The 21,498-nt window shown below is 36.1% G+C and overlaps 1 protein-coding gene across 6 annotated transcripts in view; it reads left to right on the forward strand.

The window, feature by feature from the left end:
• LOC149804253 (1-phosphatidylinositol 4,5-bisphosphate phosphodiesterase beta-1-like) overlaps positions 1-21,498 on the forward strand; it is a 292,443-nt gene that overhangs the window by 130,383 nt on the left and 140,562 nt on the right. For all 6 annotated transcript variants that reach the window (XR_016415204.1, XR_016415202.1, XM_089938161.1 and 3 more), the window contains 3 exons: positions 1,893-1,980; positions 4,934-5,034; positions 10,089-10,255. Coding sequence is in view for 4 of the 6 variants with exons in the window: in XM_089938161.1 (XP_089794287.1) it covers positions 1,893-1,980; positions 4,934-5,034; positions 10,089-10,255 (356 nt within the window). In the remaining 2 variants the exon portion in view is untranslated. The remainder of the gene's footprint in view (positions 1-1,892; positions 1,981-4,933; positions 5,035-10,088; positions 10,256-21,498) is intronic.

The raw sequence follows: 21,498 nt of genomic DNA on the forward strand, positions 1-21,498 counted from the left end.
GTTAAATTTCTAGGTTTCATAGAAATTATTTAGGCATTGCATAATTTTCTTGCATGGTGACATTCAGACAATGAAGTTTAGAGAACATATAAGCATCATGATTAAAGGGTCATTGTTTAATTCTCATCTGATGTAACTGTTTATTCTAGTCTTTGAGAGTATGTATTTCAAATTTCTGCAGAAATAAAGTTTGTTCATAAAATAAAAGGAATATCTTTTTTTTATTCAGCCTTTCTTCAGTCAGGCACATATGTAATCAGTACCTTAATGGTGGATGTGTTTTGTAACACATAGTGGCCAAAGAAAGTAATATAAAAACTTTGCACTGGAAAGGTCTGTTTATGTAAGCAAGTTTTACTTTAATTGAATGTAATTTTATGTCATTTTAAAAAGTACCATCTTTTTGTAGAATCGTGGAATATCTTGATAAAATTGTGAGTTTAAAAAAAAAAATCAGTAATGGTTATCTCCCCTAGTTCAACTTAAAATCTGACTTGTTTAAAGATTTTGACATCTGATTGGCCAAATCACTGACCAATCAGGCATCAGAATTCTGAGTTCAGTTTGAGAGTCTTTGTCAGTCTTAGGGAATGTTACTCCCATACAAGGTCAGTGATTTTCTAACCTAATTCCCTCATTTTCACCACATGAAGGATCACCTTATGCTGCCATGTCAAGGATTGCTGTGACTTCGTGCCCCCACCTTGAAGGTAACTTTATATCAATGATTATTTCATGCATCCACCTCAATGATGACACAGCCTCAAGGATTGTTTCATAAAACAATGTCAAGGATCACTTCATGCTGCCTCCTTGAGGATCACTTTATATCCATGATTAATTCATGCATCTACCTCAAGGATCCCTTTATGCCATTAAGTTGAGGTTTGCATCATTTCAAGGATCTCATCATGCTGCCACCACTTGATGCCATTAAGTTGAGGATTGCTTCATTTCAAGGATCTCATCATGCTGCCACCACTTGATGCCATTAACTTGAGGTTTGCTTAACACAATCAGCTCAAGGATTACATCATGCCACCGACTCAGGTGTTGCTTTATGCCACTACCTCAAGGATTACATAATGCCACCACCTCAGGTGTTGCTTTATGCCACTACCTCAGGTGTTGCTTTATGTCACTACCTCAAGGATCACATAATGCCACTGACTCAGGTGTTGCTTTATGTCACTACCTCAAGGATCACATAATGCCACTACCTCAGGTGTTGCTTTATGTCACTACCTCAAGGATCACATAATGCCACTGACTCAGGTGTTGCTTTATGTCACTACCTCAAGGATCACATAATGCCACTACCTCAGGTGTTGCTCTATGCCACTACCTCAAGGATTACATAATGCCACCACCTCAGGTGTTGCTTTATGCCACTACCTCAGGTGTTGCTTTATGTCACTACCTCAAGGATTACATAATGCCACTGACTCAGGTGTTGCTTTATGTCACTACCTCAAGGATCACATAATGCCACTACCTCAGGTGTTGCTTTATGTCACTACCTCAAGGATCACATAATGCCACTGACTCAGGTGTTGCTTTATGCCACTACCTCAAGGATTACATCATGCCACCACCTCAGGTGTTGCTTTATGCTACTCCCTCAAGGATCACATTATGCCACCACCTCAGGTGTTGCATTATGCCACTACCTGAAGGATCACATAATGCCACCGACTCAGGTGTTGCTTTATGCCACTACTTCAAGGATCACGTCATGCCACCACCTCAGGTGTTGCTTTATGCCACCACTAAAAGGATCACTTCATGCCACCACCTCATGCCATTACTAGAGCCATCAACTTTCTGTAATCATCAGAACATTGTAATACATTCCAAAAAATTAAGTTGGAATCTTGTATATTTCTTTTCAGTATTATCAAGGTTGTGACCACCAGCAACAAAGATGACAAGAGTAGAGTGGTAAAGGCTTTGGAATCTGCAGGGTTCCAGGCAACAAAGGTAATATTTTCATTGTTTCAGTTATTGTATATACTTTTATCTCCTTGATGATGACTCAGCAATACCAAAGCTAGGTCAGTGTGACCAAATTTGAATTCTTGCAAGACTTTTGTATTTTCAGCATTTATTTCATACACCCCTCCCCTGTATCTTGGACACTATTTCAGCTCTAGCATTGAAAATTGGTACGTGATTACACCACACTGAAAGTAACGACCATAATGCAAGTAGGTCAGCTTGGTCACAATTTTCATGTTTGAATGACTTTTGTATATACATTTCTTCATTTGTTACACATCCATAAATTTGACCCTATTTCACCTACAATCAGTCATGAAGTCATGGTTATGTGGATATATCCCAAAAGTAACTCAGGCATCCCTAACTAGGTCCCTGTGACAGATTTTCATGCTTGAATGACTTTTTAGTTTTCTGAAAACTGGCATGTGATTGCATCTCAGAGGAAGTTACTTATTCATACTTGAGTGATTTAAGAAAATACTTTTAGCTATCTGTTCATTACATCCACAACATTTTTTACCCTAATTTTGCTGTTAATTGTGAAAATTACAATGTAAATGTATATCACAGTTAATAATCATACCTTATTAAAACTTAGTCATTGTATCCTGTTTTTCATCCCTTGATTACTTTTGTGTTTTCAGTTATCCATTTGTTAAGTCCTTGATATTTTGGACCCTTTTTTTAAATATGTCCATGAAAACATGTACGTGGATGGATATCAAGAGAGCAACTCAAGCATACCAAATATAAATCACTGTAACCTGATTTTCAGGCTTGAGCGACTCTGGTATTTGCCTCTCTACCTGTCATTATTTCCAAATGTTCTTCAGTTAGTGAGAGGATTACAGAATAAGCACCTTATTTTTAACAGCATATTCGTTAACTTCTCAGTCCACAAGAGCGACCAACAGTTCTCACTTTTGCTGATCCATGTTTTGATTATTAGGCAAAGCATTTGCATTGGTTTTCTTGCTTGCTTGTTTTGTCAGTCTTAGATGATGTCTAAAGACAATGAGAATTACACCATGAAATACCTAATGTTCATAACAGCGGGAGTAATTGGTATTAATTTCTTATTCTTCAGCTAAAATATTTGAATTAATAGGCCATTATACATTGTTCAATCATTGGAGCCTATCATGTTTTTTATTTATTCAGTTTCAACTAATCTAGAATTGGATAACAAGTTAGGCTTATAAAAAGACTATCCATGAACATGAAACCAGGATAGCTCCTCACAGAAATAGTGAACTGAGGGAGCAAACATTAACATTAAAATTGTTTAAATATGATTATTTAGCTCAAAAGACTCAATGGTCAAGTGAGCTAACACTATTGCTCTTTGTTGGTCATTCAGCTTCTGCTCCAAAACCCAGTTTCAGCCAAACTTAGCAGACGGTATTAAGGCATAAAGTCTTAAAAAATTTGTAACCAGTCTGCCAAAAGATAATGGCGGTCATTACTAAGTATAAAAACCACTTCTAAAGCTACTGAACAGAATTTGATCCACTTCTACAGTATTCATGCATATATTTCGGATTTGTAGATTGGCCATCAAATATGTCTGCTGTTGACAAAAATAGAAAAATCAGTTGTCCATCAATGATCGCTAATTTTAACTTCCTTAAACTTGACATACAGCAAGCTGTCACAAAGGCCTTTAAAGTTAATACAAATGATTTCAATCTGTCACAAAGGCCTTTAAAGTTTATACAGATGATTCCAATCTGTCAAGAAGGTTTTTAACGTTTATACAAATGATTCCAATCTGTCACAAAGGCCTTTAAAGTTTATATAGATAATTCCAGTCTGTCATTAAATATGGCCATCACTACTAAAATGACAAAAATCTTTAAATAACTTCTTAAAAGTGGTGAACAGAATTTGATCAGATTTGGCAGAAAACATCCTGGCATGAAAACCTTTCATATTTATACAGGTGATCTTGATGAATGAAATAATGGTTGCATTTGCAAACAAGTGGACCACACTCCGGTGGCCTAGTGCTTAGAGCATCTGCCTCGGATGCGGGAGGTCATGGGTTCTATCCTGGCTTAGTTATACCAAAGACTTGACAGCTGCCTCACTTTGTGGTCAGCATTAAGAAGTTATTGTTAGGACTGGTCGGCCTGGTGTCAGAATAAAATGACTTGGTGGGACATCATGCTATATGTTTGCGGCATGATGCCCCAGTGCTAGGCATCACTATAAACTGTCACACTGCAGACATCGTAGCAATATGGCTGAAAAATTGTTAAAGCTATGTTAAAAATCCAAATCATACATATACAAACAAGTGAAGGAAATAATGGTGTCATTTACTTAAAATTGCAAAGGCTTTTCAAGGAATTTTCTCCCAAAATGCTGAATAGAATTTGACCAAGCCTGACAGTAAGCATCCTTGCTTGAAAAACGTTCCAAGTTTTTTTTTTATATATGATTCTGATCTATCAAATATGGCCACCATTACTACAAATAGGAGACCTTTAGATGATTTCTTCCCCAAAACTGTTGAATAGAATTTGACCAAACTTGACAGAATCATGGCCTGGAAACCATTCAGGTTGATACAAAGGAGGCAATCATTTATGCCTACCAAACTGAAATACTGAAAATTGAAAATCTTCTCAGAAATGGTTTAGAATAATTTGACAGAAAGCATTCTAATAGCTTTTCAAATCATGTTGATTTGCCATCACATGCTACCACCATTACTATTAATGACTTTAAATGACTTCTGAAAAACCACTCAACAGAATTTGAATGATTTTATTGTAGATTTGAGAATTAGATTTGTGGCCAATCAGAATTTGTGTTACTTTTGTAAGTGTGTTGGAATTATTTTGATCATGTTTTGTATTATTGTGCAAAATTAAGTTTATAATGGTCATAATAGGATGAACTTAAGTTTGCTTTTCATCTCTTTCAGAACGACACCATAGATCCCAATGGGTTCACATTTGATGATTTCTTCAACTTTTATCGCCATTTATGTGGACGGACAGAAGTGGACAAAGTCTTTGAGGAAATGTTAGTCAGATTTATTTGTGAAATAATACAGGCTTGCTGTATAGTTTATTGACCTGCCATCCTTCAGTTGTGAGACATGGGTATAACTTGTCAGCCAGTGATGCACTGGTGGCATCAGCCATGTTTACTTATCAAATACATAAGTCTGCAGAACTCCTGTATATACAGATGTGATATGTTTACTGGAAATTTCATCACATTAGGTGGTTAATTCAGAAAAAAAATACATAAAAGTTTAGTAATCCATATGTGCTTGCTTATGAGTTGAGAACAACTGAAAATTGCAGAGACCCAGATCTAATATTGCAGAAGTTCTGGATCTGTGCAGTTTGCAATAAACAATATTAACCCTGATCTACTATGTGACTGCAAATCAGAGTCTTTGATGTTTACAAGTGAGCATTGATGGTACTTGTTACAAAAGTTTGGTGCAGTTGACAGTAGCATATTATGTAACTTGATATAACGTTTGCCTAGTGTAACTTGATTGCTGCGAACTTAAATATAATGTTTGTAATGTGCATCTTGGTTGCTATGAACTTGAATATGTTAGTATTGTGTAACTTGGTTGCTATGAACTTGAATAGAATGTTTGTATTGTCTAACTTGGTTGCTATGAACTTGAATAGAATGTTTGTAATGTGCATCTTGGTTGCTATGAACTTGAATATGTTAGTATTGTGTAACTTGGTTGCTATGAACTTGAATAGAATGTTTGTATTGTGTAACTTGGTTGCTATGAACTTGAATAGAATGTTTGTAATGTGCATCTTGGTTGCTATGAACTTGAATATGTTAGTATTGTGTAACTTGGTTGCTATGAACTTGAATATAATGTTAGTATTGTGTAACTTGGTTGCTGTGAACATGAATATATTGTATAACTTGGTTGCTATGAACTTGAATATGTTAGTATTGTGTAATTTGGTTGCCATGAACATGAATAGAATGTTTGTATTGTTTAACTTGGTTGCTTTGAACTTGAATGTTTATATTTTAATTGTCTTGTTAGAGTTTTAGAGGAAGGCATGGTAGCTCAGTCCGAAAGAGCACCATACTTGTAATCCAAAGGTCACAGGTTCGATGCCCAGGCCACCTTGGGTCAACTGCCACCATGACCTTGGGAAAGGCACTTAGCTTCTGTTTCCTTGGTATAATATAGCTAGCATTGTGTTAAAAGTGACATTAAAACCAACATGAACCAAACTTCGTATAGTTTTTTTAAAAACTTCATATAGGTTTTTTTGAAACTTTGTATAGTTTTTTTTAAGCTCATGAACCTCATTTATCTGTATGCTTTGGAGGACATGAGAATGGTTTGGAGGACATGAGAATGCTTTGGAGGACATGAGAATGGTTTGGATAATCAGAAGTTTAGATAATCCTGTCTATAAATTTAGAAATAATGGTGCAGCACATGTTTGGCTTGGATGAACTGAAAGTTTTGTGGGAGAGTCAAGGTTTAAATAATCTGATCTAATCAATGTACTAATTGCCCAGTTCAGTGTACTAATTGCCCAGTTCTGCTTGAGCCTGTGATCTTAGTTTAAGCAACAACATTGGCTGTCAAAGTCTCATTTGTCTCTTCCATTTTTGTACATTTTTAGCTCAAAGAATAAATGAAGTTTAATTATGGAGATATTTTTTATAAAAAAATAAATATTAACTTACTTGGCTGAGGGACCCCTGGTGGCTGAGTGGTCTAAAGCACTTGCCTTTGCTGATCACTATCATCTCACCTCAGTCCATGTGGGTCTGAGGCTTGGCTTGGCCAGTGTGGATATGTGAGAAAGCTTGTCAGTAGCTTCCTGATGGTTTGTGGTTCTTAATGGGGTTTTCCTGGGTTCTTCCTCCACCAGTTGTACTCGCTGCCATGTGTAGCCTATCTTGTGCTGAAAAATGGCGTTAAACCCACAACAGCATCAGCAACTTGCTTAGTTGATTGTAGCAACATATGCCAAGTAAGTGATATTAACCCAAGGCTATTGCATAGCTTTTACTTTTACTCACAACTCACATGCCCATGCACAGGTCAGTCATCTTTTTCAAAGGATGCCATGTTATTGGATGTGTGGTAGATCAAGATAGGAGAAAATTGCTTTTTGTGCTTGTTTTACCTCATTGCAGTCATCCCATCAACAGTATTATATCTCTTTCTTACAATCGTCTATTCAGTATTGTTTAGATGACAGTAACCTCTGCCCTCTCTTAAAAATTCCTTTTGTAATTCTGGAATGGACCATTCCATATTGTATCCCACCATTGGAGCACACCCCTGCTCTTACCCATGTACATTTGGTTATGGTTAAGTCTTGTGTAAAAAATGCAACCCTACCTCATCCTAGTGGAATAAGAATTTGGTATTGTTTTCTTTTAAGTAATTGATTAAGCATTGATTTGGTATTTTTTCCATTACATCATTGTATGTTCATTTTTGTTGTGACTTGTATCACATTGTTATTGTGTGTATGCATTGCTCCTAGAGAACAGTAAATGTTTAACAATTGAAATGTCTTAGTTTATTAAGACATGAAAGGTAAATTACTAACAGATGAGTTCATTGTTTACACTGGGGTGTCTGTAGCACATAATTTACAAACAGGTGAATTTCACATGACACAACATATTCTCACTATTTACTGTTCTCTTCCAGATAATGTTTTATTTTGGAGCATTTCATGCTCCACCATCACCTCTTCAGCAAATGGCATACACCAGGAAGGCTTGAACACAGAGCCCTTCTTCACCATGATGAGCTGGGCTGCAGTGAGAGTGCTCCTGTGTCACATCCTGCACCGAAGGACATCATGATCACCTCCTCCATCGAAGGACATGCCCAGTTGTTATTCTGCTCAGAGGGTACTAGAAGAAGACACCTTCTCTATCCTCAAAGCACCATTGATGTCCCAGTTCCTTTCAGTTGAATGAGGAGCAGATGGTCAGGTCCTTTGATAAGGTGAAGTTTGCCACCTTTTACCTACAGTCTTGTGCCCAAACCCATCTGGTGTATAGTCCAAGAAGATCCTTTCCTATTTAGAAAAGATATATGGAGTTCAACTGTAATCAAACCTCATGCTTGTTTCTCATTCCACCATGATTGAAGAAATATCAGGTTTCAGACAGGCTAAGACTTTGGTTGGCAGTAGAGAAGATGGTCCATTTCTCCCTCTACCTTGAGACCTGTCATCTCTGCTTCAAGATACTGGCCAACTAAACCTGACCATTTGCACACTGGACAATGTCCCATGTGAGTATCTCAACTTGGTCTTTTACCCATCCTCAGGGAGAATTTCCTCATGAACCAGATCTTAATCTGGGTTCTACTGGATAAATTGTACAGAATCATAGCACTTTTAAAGACACACACACACACACATGCCACTGAGAACCTGGTTTCCTTAAGATATCTCCATATGTCCCCTCTATAGCTCCTCCTCACAAGGTGGAAACTGCAGAAATCCACTATTGGCTCTGATTCTTCTAGAACCAGTTTTTCATCACCAGTTGGGCTGGTGGATGAATTGGGAAAGATTTTCTGACGGGGGTTCCCATTCATGCACCCAACTCTGACACATCAAATTCAAGTTGGGGTGCTCATTTAGAGCCATTGAGTATAATTCTCTAGAGTTGCAGGACTCTGGATGAATTGTTCCTTCACATCAACAAGCTAAAAAAGAAAAACGGCATTTCTATCAATGCAAAAGTGCATTGCCAGATCAAGGGGTCAAGGTGAAGTGGTCTCCTCTGACAAACATCTGTTGCGGTATGCAACTGATGTCAAGTAGGCACATGTGCCCCTTTCTTTGCATGGAGAATCTGCTCTCCTGAGTCATCACCATCAGAGTTTCCACATTGCAGGGAAGAACATTAGTGGGCAGTCTGTTCAGATCAGGCAAAATGGTCCTCATGCAATGGTTTCTTCACCACTCCAAAACAGATTTCCTCTTTCTCAGGGGGGAAGCCTCCGGTGGCCTTGTTTGTAACAAGGCTGAACAGCAGACATCCCTTTTACATCTCTCTAATGTCAAACTAGATTGCATGGGCAATGGACACTTTCAGATTCCATTGGGATCACCTGTTTGCATATGCCTTTCCACCATTCCAACTGCTACATCAAGGTCTGAAACAAGTCTGATCTTCCACTGCTCATATCATCCTCATCGCTTCACTGTGGCCCCACCAGTTATGGTTCAGCAATCTTCTAGGCCTGCTGATAGATCAAACCAAAGTCTCTAACATGGTAGGGATCTTCTGTTGCAACTTGTGCTCCCTCCTACACAGCAGCCCACACATTTACCACATTCAGACTTTATCTCTAGTGAACTGTCAGAACAAGTTTTTGGGCTGCATTGCCAGCTCCATTATTTAGACCAGGAGACTTAAAGGTCTGTGATGGCAGGTGGAGAATCTTCTGTGATTCGTGTGGTAGGAAACTATGCAATAATGACTGGCAAGTATTGCATAATTAAATTTAGTTTTACCTCCCCCCATATATATATATATATATATATATACACACATACATACATACATAAACACATACATACACACACACACACATGAAATAGAGGTTTTTCAAGACAAATAAGTAAAATCTATGCAATAATGACTGGCAAGCATTGCACAATTAAATTTAGTTTTACCCCCATACATATACATACATACATACATACATACTCTATCCCATCATAGCTGTTGTATATTTTATACAGATTATTATACAGGTAAAAGGAACTATTTATGACATGGACACATTCTTTTCAAACCTTTTGTTCTATTAAAAAAAATATGTGGGTTAACAAATCAATTTAAAATTCATTGAGGAATCTTTTAGTGATTCGTGCTTGTCAAATTCCATGACATTTGAATAATTAAATCTGTAAAGATGAGGCTTTACCATACTCAGGACACAGAATATATGTTGATATCAAAGGCAGTATTTGCTCTTTGCAAGGTTGAGGATACAGTATAGATATGGAACTAGATTTCTTTTATTTAGGAAATTTGTGATGCCATTATACTGTCTCAATATTGTCAATGCTTTTTACTGTCAGTGGTGCAAAGAAGAAGCCATACCTTACGGCAGAACAATTCGTGCAGTTTCTAAACAAAGAACAGCGAGATCCACGCTTAAATGAGATCCTGTACCCATACTATACACTAAAGCAAGCCACTGAGCTCATTGAAACTTACGAGACCAAGTCGGCAATGGCAGCCAAAGGTAAATCAAATAGCTGAAACTTTACCAGTCAGAAAAATAGCTTAAACACTTTTCGGTAAATTTTAGAAAGTTTGGGAAAGAAGTCTGAAGGGATTAATATAACCTAACCTAAGATCATTTAGTGTCTTTATTCTGTAATGGAAACTGTATCATTGTAATCTTTATGACCATAATTAAATCTAGATAGGGTTGCACTGATTCATTGTCATTGAGTACTGTTTGAGTATCATTGTCATTGAGTACTGCTTGAGTATCATTGTCATTGAGTAGTGCTTGTACTTGCTTCTAAGACCAGCTGCAATCAACAAAGACCCTGATCTACCATTGGAAAATGTACTGGCAGTGAAGGGTATGTTTACATTGGACTGGTAAAGGAAAGCCATTAAATCTTTACATTGGGCTGGTATGGGAAATGGATTACATGTTTACATTATTCAAATTTTGGGCTAGTAAGGAAAGACCTTACATGTTTACATTATTCATCATTAACATTATTCAAGGATATATGTGCTCAAAAAAGTGCAAACTGATTGACAGTTTTCTTGAACATTGATTCAGTAATATTTCTGACGTATCCAGATTTCATTTAATTGAATACAGATTTAGTGAATATTATTACAAATGGATTTAATATATACTTTGGGGACATGAACAATGTGTAATTTTGGGGACATGGACAATATGTAATTTTGGAGACGTGAACAATGTGTAATTTTGGGGACATGAACAATGTGTAATTTTGGGGACATGAACAATGTGTAATTTTGAGGATGTGAACAATGTGTAATTTTGCATTTATTACTGTAACATCAGAAAGAGTAATTACTTTTGTACATATCTTCAAGTTCATGAAACTTTGCATGCAAATTCAATCATAACCAATTACATTATTCCTCATCTTTCATAATGTATCATTATATCTGTTTCATAGCATGGTAAACCAGTGAAACTTCTTACACTAATTTCCCATTTGCAAAAGAAATTGATATTATGTAGTTGTCACTTTTATATGCATTAATGCTGCATAAGACATGCTTTGTGATAATCTTCTAGGATTGAAATGTTTTCACTTCTGGTCATAAACCAGTAAAGCTTAAGGGATGGTATTTCACCTCTCATCCTCTGTCCATTAGCACAAGTTTGTTATCGTTACTCTTCCTAATGTACTGGGACAATTGCCATGAAATTTTACTTGCACATTTATATAAGGTTTTTGCTGGTCCTAAATGAAAATGGTGCTGTTCAGACATTCGATGTAGCCATATTGAAACTTTTGTAATCACTACTCCTTCTAAATATATGGTCATTATCAACATGGGGTTTACACTGAAAGTCTTATGACGTCAAGTTGGTTATAAATAAAAACGTTGTTGAAACCATCTTGAAAATTGTGTTATTGCAACACATCCTGAAGAGAAAGTCTTTTTGACTTGGGTCCAGTTGATCTTAATGACAAGTGTTGATCTAAATCCATAGTGGCCATCATATGAAGGTATTGAAATTGCCACTCATCTTGAATGGAAGACTTCATTTATGATGTTTAGTTGGTCCTATGTTAGAAGTGCTGATCTGATGTCGTCTTGAATGGAAGACTTCATTTATGATGTTTAGTTGGTCCTATGTTAGAAGTGCTGATCTGATGTCGTCTTGAAATCTTATCACTACTACTCCTGAATGGTTGGTTTTATCAAAATGAGGTTTTATCAAAATGAGGTTTTCACTAAAAGACTTTGTATGATGTCTACTTGGTCCTAAATGAAAATGGTATGGATCTGACATCCAATATGGCCACCAAAAGCATCCATCCTGAAAATCTTATCACTGCTACTCCTGAACAGAAAGTCATATTGACATTGTGTTTTCATCTAAAGACATTCCCCAAAAAATGATGCCAATCTGAGATCAATTATGGCCACCCAGAGGCCATCTTGAAAATCTTGTTATCAGTTCTTCTCCAGAATGGAAAGTCATAATGACACAATGTTTTAACAAGAAAACTGTCATGTTAGTGCTAAATGAAAGTGGTTCCAATCTGATGTCCAATATGTCTGCCACACTGTCCAGCTAGAAAACCTTGTTATCACTACTTCTTCTAAATGAATGGTCACATCAGCTTGGGGTTTTCATTCAAAGACTTTATGAAACTAAATTAAAATGGTGCACAGTTTATGTGATAAGTCATGCACAGTTTATGTGACAAGTTCATGCACAGTTTGTGTGATAAGTTCATGCATATGCGATAAGTTTATGCACAGCTTATGTGATAAGTTCATGCACAGTTTATGTGATTAAGAGCTCATACAGTTTATGTGATGAGTTCATGCACAGTTTGTGTGACAAGTTCATGCACAGTTTGTGTGACAAGTTCATGCACAGTTTGTGTGACAAGTTCATGCACAGTTTATGTGATAAGTTCATGCACAGTTTATGTGACAAATTCATGCACAGTTTATGCAGTAAGTTCATGCACAGTTTATGCAATAAGTTCATGCACAATTTATGTGATAATTTCATACACAGCTTATGTGATAAGTTCATGCACAGTTTGTGATTAAGAGCTTATACACAGTTTGTGATAAGTTCATGCACAGTTTGTGTGACAAGTTCATGCACAGTTTATGCGATAATTTCATGCAGTCTGTGATAATTTCTTACACAGCTTATAAGTTCATGTACAGTTTATGTGATAAGTTCATGTACAGTTTATGTGATTAAGAGCTCATACACAGTTTATGTGATAAGTTCATGTACAGTTTATGTGATTAAGAGCTCATACACAGTTTATGTGATAAGTTCATGTACAGTTTATGTGATTAAGAGCTCATACACAGTTTATGTGATAAGAAGGGCATACATGGTTTATATTAAAAGGTTTGTGACATGTTGTACCTGTTACAGATTGCATTAGAGTTCTAATGTATTAAGATCTTCATTTCATTTCATTAGATATTCTGTCCTTTTCTCACATAATTCTATATTTTTCAATGTATAGCTCTCACTTTTCTATATGTATATATGTGTGTATATTATTCTATGTATATCTTTATATATCTATATTCCTTCTTTTCTCATTCTCAGAGCCAGGTAAGTTAGAGAGAGCTCTTCGCATGTTTGACATGCTACAACATTTCCCTGTCAGCATGGTTACAGTTATTATTTGAACCATTTCATAATCTGGTATTTTATTTTGGACTCGTTTATCATTATTTGAATTTATCTTTTGGGTTTAATTATTGTTCATACATAGGTATCTGCCATAAGAATATCTTCTTTCATTGCAATCTCACATACCAAGTTTGTCTAATTTTGTTGCTAGAAACAAACCATTTAGAGTGGTATAAAATTCAGTTTGTGTGTCTAGACAGATTAATAGCTAGTAGTAGAAATCATGTGATCACACATGATCTAGTAGTGTTGAAATTTTTTTTGTTTTAGTGACAGCTTTTAACTTGTATGTATTTTGCGTGTCTATACAGATTTGTAGCTAGTGGTAGAAATCATGTGATTGCACATGATGTAGTGTTGAAATGTTTGTTGTTTTAGTGACATCTTATAACTTAGATGTGTAATGTATATAAATTTGAAATAATTTGTGATCATTAATTAGATCCATTCAGGGTATCAGTGCTATGATCTCTCATATGCAATAACATAGTTTTATGCTCATTATGGTACATTAATATGTAAAGAATTTACTTGTTTTTAAATGTTTTAAATATTTTCAATCAACTAATAATTCAATATGTGTAGATTAACTCCTGGTATATAGCATGCAGATGACTGTTTGATGGCTCTGAAATAATAAAATCACTTCTGATTGACTTTGATTAAACTCTTTTCTGATTGGCTTTGAATAAACTCACTTCTGATTGGCTTTCAATGCAATCACTTCTGTTTGGCTTTGAATAAACTCACTTCTGATTGGTTTTAAATAAAATCACTTCTGACTAGCTTTGATTAAACTCATTTCTGTTTGGCTTTGAATAAAATCTCTTCTGTTTGGCTTTGAATAAACTCACTTCTGATTGGTTTTGAAACATCTACAGATGTTAGATCTCTTTCTTGAAATGCATACAAGTTCTGTAAGACATACGGAACATTTACACAGGGTGCAGAACTGGCATTCATAATGGCATTCTTAGCAATTGGAGAAAGCTCATAATCTGCCTACTCCATGATTATGATTGTAAAAATTCTGATCTATTATATAATTTGTAGTAATTTTCTCTGTATTGCTTGCTATAACCTGGTTCATTGGTGTATAATTTATGGAGGTCACGGTAATTTTTCTTACTACAATCCAATCCATTCTTATTTTCTGTTTACTTTTTACTCTAATCTGGTCCATTGTTATATAATTTGTGGAGTTCAGTCATTTTCTCTGTACTTCCATTGTTATATAATTTGTGGAGTTCAGTCATTTTTCCCTGTTCTTCTGGCTATCAGCAGTCCATTTTTAAACCGTACGAGCTTCTACAAAGTAAACTACAATATTTATCCATTATTAATCTTCATGGTAAGACCACTAACTATTTGATTGATAATTTTGGCAAATATTTGCTATGGATGTGTCTGATAATATAAAGCCCACCCTCTACTTTTTGACAAATTTATTAGCCTGTCCATCTGGTCTTGTCATGGAACAAATACCATTTCCATCAACCTACGTATAATTGCTAATAATTTCCACTTACTACACATAATCAACAACAGCTTGACCTTTTATTTATATTATTTGTTATGCACTTCTTTCTTATTCTTTCCACAAAGGGCAAAGTAGATCTACAATATTTGAAGTAATACCAGCACTGCGAACTTATTTAATTTTGATGTGGGTAAATATTTTCAGGTTCCTCATAATGTGGAGATACCAGCATCATTAATAGTGTTTCCATCATTTGAATATGCTGGAGCACATTCATCAGACATCCTTTGTTTCTTCAGATATGGTCATGCTGAATGAAGAATGTTAGATTTAATTTTGAGACTGATTTTACTTATTACATAGTAGTGAGTCTTCCATACCTGCCAAAACATGACGTGTTACAATAAAAAACACCTTTTCTATCAAATCCCATGACACAGTTGTGTTTTAAGAAACTCAATTTTCTGTAATCTTTGAGAGAGAAAACAAACAAAAGAAAAACATTGCACTACATCCCCATCATATGTATCATGCAAAAATTATAAACAATCCTGCTTAGAGCTCACATAAAACTATCCTTGGGGTGATTTATACAGCAATTAAAAGGCAAGGCGGTGGGGTATAAATAACCACCTATACCTACTTGGCTGACAGTAGCCAGGGTCATGTGTTAAGTCCTTTGAAGATTGATTTGGGGGAGCCTATTATGCTAATTTGCATAGGTAAAGTTCACAGAATGGAACAACCCAATTTGTTTTAAGTTTTATGTAAATCCAAGAGTTGCTAAATGTATGTTGAAGAACAAAGGTTATTACTGTACACATCATTGCCTTGAATGAGAATGTTTAAGCCATCTGTAATAAAGATTAGCAAATTCATGAACAGTGGCAGCTTTTCTTTTGAGTAAGATTTTATTCTGTATATAAAATGCAAAGAATGATTATCGCAGTCATCAGAATAGTTTCAGGTGTGATTCATTTTTTAAGGTGATTCAGGAGGCAATTAAGCTATCAATGAAGCAATCAAAGCCAATCAAAAATAAATTCCAGAACTCCTGATTGATGGAGTTTTTGTTCTTGAAGCCCAGCAGCAGTGGATAACATTTTTTTTTCTTACACTGCAAATGACATATCAACATATTGAAGCACCGCTCCAGTGGTCTAGTGGTTAGGGCGTCCGCCTCGGATGCGGGAGGTCGTGGGTTCGATCCCCAGCCAAGTCACACCAAAGACTTAGAAAAATGGTACTAACAGCTGCCGCGCTAGGTGCTCAGCATTAAGAGGTTAGTGTTAGGACTATTCGGTCTGGTGTCCGAATAATGTGACTGGGTGGGACATCATGCTACATGTCTGCGGCATGATGCGTCAGTGCTAGACATCACTATAAACTGTCACACTGCAGACATCGTAGCAGCATGACTGATTTTTTTTTTAAAGCTATGTTAAAAATCCAAATCACACACAAAACTGAAGCACCACCAGCATGTTACATGTCAAATAATCAGATTAGTTCTCTTTATTATTTGTTGTCATAATCTTGTTAAAATACCATCTAATATTTGACCCTGTAAAAGCCCCATTAAACATGAAAATATTCTCCCCCTCCCCCTTCCCCTAATGGTCAGTCATTGTGATTGACTGTATGTACCATATGTCTTCGATATTTGTTGGGACAGCAAAAATTAATTTTTGAAGTTTTTTTGTGTGTGCACTTTATGTTCTTGGACACGTCATTTTTTCAAGTCATAAGTTGTGGGACACCTTTTAAATCATTGGAAATTTACATGTCAGAAAATGCATTCAAACTTAAAGTTTATTTTTAAAAAAATATTAAACTGTGCAATCTCATTAATCCACTGCAGCATCACCTCCTTATCAAACCAGTCCTTCTTCTTAACTGTACCTGGATATCTGCAAGTTCTCATGCTACAAATAATTATCATTGGAAGCAACTCATCTCCTGCTGCAGAAACTGCAAGGACTAAGTTTGATGTTTGTTTATCTGCACCAGTCATGCAAATTCTTACTTTTAGTCCCTTTCTTATTGCTAGTCCATCCAGGAATGAGATCGAAGTATACTGGAGTTTCATCCATGGTAATGATCATATTGTTAATGAAATCATCATCGTTTATGGCCTTACGAATTCAAGGAATGATTTTATATTCTCCTCCAAATCTTCTGGGAAACTCTAGGCCAACACAGTAACACTAGGCCAACAATATAAGTGCATGAAGCACTAGATTGTGTCTGTTTCAAAACTGTTCCATCGTTTCAATTTATTTTCAAAATTCCCTTGAATACCAGAAAAAGAAATCCAAGTTGGCTTCCAGGGGGAACTTGTTTTTTATAAACTAACTTTTGTATTTGATATCCTGCAAGTAAGTTCCAACAATGAGTATTTGTTTGCTTTCTGTAATCATAACTGATACAAAGGGTCATTAATGTCTGCAGTGTAATAGTATACACATCATTTGTTTGATTTAATAATACATTTTTGTAACTTTTCCAGTGAAAAGGTATTCATTTGCACTCAGTACTTAATCTAGCAACTTTTTTATTTGTTAGTGTATGAAATGCTTTAAATAAAACAGACTATTTTCTGTTTATTTGCAGTCATTTTCTATTGGCTTATATGAAAAGATAGAATAATCTTAATTGGACGAGATCACTTTTTTCACATGCACTGACCCCACCTACCCCAACCTAAAAACACTTTTTTGAGTCTCAAAAAAAAACAAAACACTGTCAGGAAATATGGTAGGTATGGTCTTAAGATGTGAAGCTATGAGTGGAGTTTAGCAGACACTTTTGAGTCACACAAGGATCCAGGACGATGTTGAATAAGGGCAACTGAATTGGTAACTTTTGACAAAAAGAACGATGTAAACTTATTACGGCCTGTGTTAGTTTTATGTTAACTATGGTAATGAAAAGTAGCCGATGAGTAATGAAATGATAGTAGTTGCAAGTTCTAGGCAATACTGTATGCCTTGCTATTTATAGTTATTACTAGGGTGAAAGTAAAGAATACTTCAAGAATTTAACAACAGGAAAAAGGAATCTTTTAAAATGACGTAACATATTCATGGGATGAAATTGTTACTTTTCATATGGATGGTTAATATGGTTTAGTCCCATGCTATAAGCCCTAACTTGCCTCACCGATTCTGAAATGTAGCAGTCATGTAGCAACAACTTTGGTTACTTGTGTTACCCTTCCCGACTTTTCTCCACAGTGCTAGGCAGTAATAGCTTTTCTCTTCATTTTAATATCACCATATAGGAAAAGCAAGACAGACCCAGTTTATTTCTCAAACTGTTGTCTGTCATTGTTAGGAAGAGGAGGCAGGCCTTGTAGAATAAAAAGTTCCATTAGTTGATTGTAAATAATCCATTGTGTTGTCTTCAATAATCGTACCCATAGACTATATTTTAAAAAATGTCTTCGATAAGCTAAGCATGTTATGGGCTGCAGTCACATTTCAGTGGAATAGGATAAAAATAATAGTGATGGATTGTAGCCTTGTTGGATAGCTTTTCTAGTCCAGCTGAACATTTTCGTTTTAGCTCTACTGGTCACAGACCAGAAAAGTCTATGGAATGGTCTGTCAGTGATCCATCATCCATCCATCTGTTAGTGCAGGTCAGTGTTCTATCATCCATCCATCTGTTAGTAAAGGGTCAATCATCCATTGTCCATCCATCTGTTAGTACAGGTCAGTCATCCATCATCCATCCAACTGTTAGTACAGGGTCAATCATCCATCATCCATCCATCTGTTAGTGCAGGTCGGTCATCCATCATCCATCATCCATCCATCTGTTAGTGCAGGTCGGTCATCCATCATCCATCCATCTGTTAGTACAGGTCAGTGTTCCATCATCCATCCATCTGTTAGTGCAGGTCAGTCATCCATCATCCATCCATCTGTTAGTGCAGGTCAGTCATCCATCATCCATCCATCTGTTAGTGCAGGTCAGTCATCCATCATCCATCCATCTGTTAGTGCAGGTCAGTCATCCATCATCCATCCATCTGTTAGTGCAGGTCAGTCATCTATCATCCATCCATCTGTTAGTGCAGGTCAGTCATCCATCATCCATCCATCTGTTAGTACAGGTCAATGATCCATCATCCATCCATCTGTTAGTGCAGGTCAGTCATCCATTATCCATCCAACTGTTAGTACAGGGTCAATCATCCATCGTCCATCCATCATCCATCCATCTGTTAGTCTAGGTTTATTATTACTCCTCTGAAACTATGGTACTTGCAGGATAGCCTTGAAACTTTACACACATTCTTTAAAGGTCCATTTCATCCTAAACGGAAAAGGTACTACTCAGGCATTCAGTATGGCCATCTTGAAAATTCTGCTATTCTACTTTGCCTGAATGGATGGTCATATGGGGTTTCACATAAGATTTCTTATGATGTCTAGTTGGTCCTAAATGAAAATGGTGCCAGTCTAACATCCAACATAGATGCAACAGCATCTGTCTTGAAATTTTTATTGCTACTCTTCCTGAATGGATGTTTGTACCAATCAACATGGAGTTTTCATTGCTGGACCTAAATAAAAATGGTGTCAAATATGTCCACCATGGTATGCCATCTTAAAAATAGTTATTACAACTCTCCTTCAACAGATAGTCATGCTGATGTATGGTTCTGACCAGAAGATCAGTAATGATGTCCAGTTGGTTTCAATGAATATGGTGTTGCTCTGACATATCCAATATGGCTACTACAGCAGCCATCTTGAATTTTTTTATTGCTACTCCAAAAAAAATGGTAAGTCATATCTTGAAAATATTTTTATCTTTACTCTTCTCCAAATGGATGGCCATAAGAATATGTTTTTTTTAACCAGTAGCTGTCTTATGAAAACGATTTGTTTTAAATGAAACTAATGTCAGTTGTACACCCAATATAACTGCCATGATGACAGTCTTAAAAACCTTTGTCCCTACTCCCATGGAATGGATGATCATTATGACCCAGTCCTTAGTGAAAATGGTATCATTTGTGCATCCTATATGGCTACCACTATGACTGTCTTTTGCTGAAAATTACCAGAGATAGTTTCATGACTCGACAGTTGCAATGAAGAAATGGTCTTCTCTTCAATTCATCAAAACTGTGTTTGCCCAATGGAGTGTCAGTCCCTTTAAGGGCATTTGTTATATGGTATTTTCTTTGTTTACAAGAACATTTATTTATATGTCCACTATAAGGCAAAGTGTTTTATGTTGTAATGTTGTCCGAGTCCAACTGCCCCCAGCGAATGACAGGTTTCCAGTTTCATTTCTGATCATTAACCCTAACCCAAGTTTTCCATCATCATCATGATGTACAGTTGCCAATCTTTGTGGATGGCTTGCACTTGAGGGAAGAAAGAGCCCTATCAATTTTCAGGTCAAAAACTCAAAGATCAATGTAATGGACAGAAAGAAAAATGGTTTCCGCATAATAGCTCAACTTGTTTACCATCTACATTTATACTTTGTGGATGGCTTGACCTTGGGGCAAGGAAGAACCCTCTTAATCTGAGTCAAAAACTCATGGTCAAGGCTATATAGACTGAAAGAATAAAAATAATTTGTTCACAATAACATTATTTCTACATCATGCTTCTGGACCAAACTTTGTGGATGACTTGTACTGGGGTAAGGAAGAAGCCTATTGATTTTGAGGTTATAAATGTCAAAGGTTACTGAAAGAAGAAAAATGGTTACAGCATAACATTGGTTTTGCATTACAGATATGCACCAAATTTTGTGGATGGCTTACTCTTGCAGTAAGGAAGAAGCCAATTGATTTGGGGGTCACAAGGTCAAAGGTCAAGGCCACAGTGATTCAAAGGGGAAAAGTGGATATCTTCATAGAGGACTATTTAAACACTGGGCAGGTCACTTATGGTACATTTTTTAGGGAACCCAAAAGTATTTAAGAAGTTCCAATTTAGCAAGACTATGTATATTGTAATTTTTTTTTATTTAAAAAAGGGAACTTAGTTGTCTGTCACACAGTTTTATGATAATATGTTAATGGCAGATACCTATTGATAGCAACTACTTCCTCCTTTTTTTACACTACTTAGTTGGTAGATCAAATAAATTGAACCTGGTAGTACATGTTATATATTTAAGTGATTCTTGTTTACTTTAAGTTAATTTTTTATTGCAAATTATCGCCAATGTAAGTGTTAATCCAGTTATACAAGTATGGTTGAAGTTTTACTTAGATCTGTATTTTAAGTTTTTTTGCTTTGACTGATTGGTGGTACAGGTTAGCTGATACTAAAATCTCTGCCTGAAGAGTAGCAACTGAAATTTGTTGTTTTTGTACTTATCCATTACAAGCATGATTAAAGATTTTTTTACTGGCCATAGAGAAGAATAGCTTATGGTATGGTCATCACCTGTCCGTCTGCCTTGAAAACCTTGTTATGGCTACTCGTCATAAATGGAAAGTGAGATTGACATGGGATTCCAACCATAAGACATTTTATGATGCCTGGTTGTCCTAAATGAAAACGGTGCTGATACATCCAATACAGCTGCCCAAGCAGTCATCTTGAAATATTTGTTATTG

Source organism: Sinohyriopsis cumingii, chromosome 2 (genome assembly GCF_028554795.1).
Source record: "Sinohyriopsis cumingii isolate HCF-2022 chromosome 2, ASM2855479v2, whole genome shotgun sequence".
Taxonomy (NCBI): Eukaryota; Metazoa; Mollusca; class Bivalvia; order Unionida; family Unionidae; genus Sinohyriopsis; species Sinohyriopsis cumingii.